Below are 4064 nucleotides of genomic sequence, written 5' to 3' on the forward strand. Positions count from 1 at the left end.
AATGTGGTGAAAGAAAAAAATGCATGAGAACTTTAAATGAATCTGTTGAAAAGAAAAATGTTTCCTTTATAATATAGTATGATATGATATAATATAGATAAATAGTCGAATAAGTTTGGGGATGCCAAATTTGATGTAAGCTTAAGTCTTAATAATTAACTTCAACTTGGGGTGGAGGTAATGGAGTGGCTAAATGAAAAGACGATGGGCGGTTATGTTATGTATCTCACAGTGATATTGATAACGCCTAACTTTCGTGTATGTAATGCAAAAATTTTTGAACTTTTTATATTATTGTGTCACCATGTAAAAAAAATATGCTACTATTATACTACACCTAATATGAAATCTTGAGTCCAACCAAAAGACCATTGTGCCCTCGTGTAGGAGGCACATGAGCTTACATGTTTGAACATGTGCAAACAAACGGAAATGGATGGAAGGACCATTAGTGAAAGCAACCAATACCATGGAGCTTGGATGGTTAGAAAAAAAAGTTTGGACTTAGAAGTGTAAAAATCATATAGACACAGGAACATTTATGTAATCTAGTCTAAAATTCACGTATATTTCTTGCATAAATTAAAAAAACATTACAATAAGACATATTAACCCAACAAACCGAGGTCTCCCATCCAACTGAACAAGCTCAGGAAGCACAGGCGAATAGTCAATTTAACCCTTTGAGATTAATCCTCTTGCTATTTATAGTTCCTCGCCGCGATAGAACACCATCTTTTCAACTCTCTCGACACGTATTAGGGTTTATTTCGGTTAAGGGGAAAACGACGAGAAAGACCCAAAAAAACCCATCGATTTCGTAGTACATACAAAAATTAGACGCAAATTGATCCCATTTGAGCTCTACATCTTCCAAATAAGGTAAGTTAAGCTCTTCGCATTACAAGTTTCTACAACTACAGTCATAGTTGCTGAAACCCATTACTTCGATCTACAATGAGATCAACCTCTATCTTATGCTAAGCTAAGGAAATAAGCACAAATTTTAGTATTTAGTGTGCAAATATGGAATCTGGTGTTGAATTGTATAAAATAGTGTAAAAAAATGGTTTCCGGGGGATGGAATTTTGGATGAGATTCGAAATTTAGTTAAGTTAGTGTTGTCCAGTTTGAAATCGGAGATTGCGTAAATGTATGTTGTTTTAGATATTGACAGCAAAAGAATATGATTTTGACTTTTCGCGATAAGTTGATAAATCATAAGATTCACAAATTGGTTGTTTCTGATATTTCTCTTTTGGGGTTGCTTTTTCCTTATTGGGAACTTCGAAAACTGTATCTTTTTAGTGTGACTTTGTGACTCATGAGGACATGAGTATTGTGTGTTTTGTTATAGTAGTTTCTCTTTTGGATAGGCACAAAGATTGATACAATAGTGCCCATTTTTGCTTTCTAACCTTATCCCAAAGGTTAAACTTTTGCAATTTGTACATTACATTAGCTGATTGCTTTTATTTTCCAAAATTTGAGATCTATGATATTCGCATACATGATATATATTTGATTCATTTACTCTGATCAATTTTATGTGTCTAGTCTTTTGATTTACGATTCTAAGCAATTTAAATGCTTGTTATCAATCCTCTTAAGAAGCTTGGCTTGTAAAGTTTCATTATAGTGGGGCCAACATATGAATATATCTTGTAATCAATTCATGTCCTATTATATTTAGCCAAGTGTAACTTTCTAACACTAATAACTTAGCTACATAGCTACAGATCCAAGAAAACGATGCATAAAGTATCGATGATAATACATTTAGTTTCTTCAGTAGTTACCGAAGAATTAGTGCATTGGTATGCACATACTGTATGAAACTATGAAAGCCAAATTATAATGATGTACATATTTGTTCTTGAATTTCATATTGAAGACCATTTACAATTCTTGCTATCAATTCGCAGGTGATAATGGTATATCCTCATACAAGACACTGATCAATGGATCCTGAAAGCAAGAATTTTGGTAGAGGTAATCTTGAAGATCAAATACTTTCTTTTTTGCCACTTCATATCCAGTTAAAATAATGTCACTAATTAATATTACATTGTGTTGTGTTGATAATCTAGGACCAAGGGAGCTCACTGGTGCAGTGGATCTTATAAGTTACTATAAATTGTTACCACATTATGAGTTCTTCTGCAAGAAGTCACTTCCTTTGTCAATTTCAGATACACATTACCTTCATGATGTTATTGGGGATACAGAGATTAGAAAAGGTGAAGGGATGCAGTTGGATCAACTCCTACAATACAACAATTCTTTTTCTAGAGATACAAACACACGCATACAACCATTTGACCTTGACCTCCTCAGGGAAGCCTTTCAGCTCAAGGAGACTGCACCTGTTGACCTTCCATCTGTAAGAAAGTTGACTTCTTTTTTTTTTTCTTCAATCAATACAGTTTTGTGGTATTTAATCTGAATGATTGTTTTGTAGTCTGAGAAGGGGATGCCTACTATACCTGGAAAATCTAAGAGTGAGGTAAAGGATAAAGAAAAGAAGCATAAGAAACACAAGGATAAAGATAAAGAGCACAAGAAACATAAACATAGACATAAAGATCGGAGTAAAGATAAAGACAAGGATAAAAAGAAGGATAAAAGTAGTCATCATGATTCTGGTGCTGAACACTCAAAGAAACACCATGACAAGGTTTGTTTCTTTTCTAGACTGAATAAATTGTCTGAATGACCATTTTACCCTTAACAAACAGTTTTAACATTAGGAAAAATGAATGGCAAATAAGTAAAGGGTTGGTGTCTTGATTCATTAAGACATGTGACAATATTTAATATGATGGGATTATTTTAAATTGGATTTAGAAAAGGAAGCATGATGGAAATGAAGATGTTAATGACATTCACAGGCAGAAGAAAAGTAAGGTAATTTGGAATGCACTTAAGATATGCTTTCATCAAAACATAGTTTTGTGTTTTTCTTTTGTTTTTGTGTTGATTTATTATGTAATTTTGCAGCATAAGAGCTCAAAGATTGATGAGATAGGGGGAATAAAGATAGCAGCTTGAAAATGGCATGTGGTGTATAGTGTTGTTTGTTCTCATATTGCAAATGGAAGCTAAAGGATTCCATACATACTGTAGTAAAAAAATTAACTGAGGTAACAAAGGTAGCATGTTTTATCTTTTACCATAAGAAGAAACCACTTGATTAACATTTAGAAATTAACTTTTAGTTTTCTTTTTCTGCAGAATAGCCACAGGATTAGTTAAAAGATGTCCAAGAAGGTGAATTCACCTTTTGCCATTGATTTATTATTCAAGGTAAAAAAAAAAAAAAAAAAAAAAGATGGAAAACAAACTTCTTTGTAGTATCCTTTGGTTTAGTTTAGTCATTAGTGACATGCATATTTGATATATCAATTCTAATCATTTTTAACAAACTTTTAAGTTGATGTGTGTAAGAGTTTTTTGACCTTGTAAATACTAGTGAGATTAGAAAAGATCAAATGAATATTTCTGTCACTAGTTTTTTTGGTTAAAACTCCATTGCAACATCTATATATTGATTAACCATAGTTGATTTTTAATCAAGTCTTTTAAATGTGTTTCTTTTTTTCTTATTTTTATATTTTACCATTTGACTTAACAAATATCCGTTTTCATGTTCAAATATTCCCTTTCATGTGTTCCTCTTTGGGATCCAAACCATATATTATATTATACTACCAACAAAAAAGGATATATTTTGTTCCTTTGACGCTTCGAAGTCTTGAAAAGAAACCCAAAATGGGGTCACTTTTGTCATTAATGATTCTTTTTTGTGTGGAACAATATGTACATATAGTACAAGTACTCGAAGTAGTCGTAATCACAAGGTTCAAAAGGGTATATAATTTTAAACCATAAATATTCCTCATTTTGATCAAAAACAAAAATACAAATGTTCTTTTGTTTAAACTTCAAAGTTCCGCATTTAGCAAGATTCAAGTTTAATTCTATGGAGGACACGTATGGTGAAAGTTTGAATTGTTCATGGAATCATGAGAACGTATATAATGATACTATGGCAATTTAAAATT

General features: G+C 32.0%; 1 protein-coding gene across 2 annotated transcripts; it reads left to right on the forward strand.

Annotated features, from left to right (window-relative positions):
- Positions 1-625: 625 nt before the first annotated feature.
- MED19A (mediator of RNA polymerase II transcription subunit 19a-like protein) lies at positions 626-3507 on the forward strand. 2 transcript variants are annotated; one of them, XM_078996888.1, is made up of 7 exons: positions 626-882; positions 1926-1992; positions 2091-2383; positions 2462-2677; positions 2848-2907; positions 3001-3152; positions 3235-3507. In XM_078996888.1, exons 2-6 carry the CDS (start codon positions 1962-1964, stop codon positions 3049-3051), a joined length of 651 nt encoding a protein of 216 aa, XP_078853014.1. In that variant the 5' UTR covers positions 626-882; positions 1926-1961; the 3' UTR covers positions 3052-3152; positions 3235-3507. The 2 variants fall into 2 exon arrangements, with proteins under 2 accessions (XP_078853014.1, XP_078853013.1); XM_078996887.1 differs by having other exon boundaries at positions 3001-3143.
- The last annotated feature ends 557 nt before the right edge of the window (positions 3508-4064 follow it).

The sequence above is a fragment of the Lactuca saligna genome, chromosome 5 (assembly GCF_052625555.1).
Source record: "Lactuca saligna cultivar CGN05327 chromosome 5, ASM5262555v1, whole genome shotgun sequence".
Lineage (NCBI taxonomy): Eukaryota > Viridiplantae > Streptophyta > Magnoliopsida > Asterales > Asteraceae > Lactuca > Lactuca saligna.

Coding starts and splice junctions, on each gene's coding strand:
- MED19A (XM_078996888.1), top strand. CDS start 1,962: ATGGATCCTGAAAGCAAGAATTTTGGTAGAG. Junction 2,384..2,461: donor CACCTGTTGACCTTCCATCT/GTAAGAAAGTTG, acceptor ATTGTTTTGTAG/TCTGAGAAGGGGATGCCTAC. Junction 2,678..2,847: donor CAAAGAAACACCATGACAAG/GTTTGTTTCTTT, acceptor AATTGGATTTAG/AAAAGGAAGCATGATGGAAA.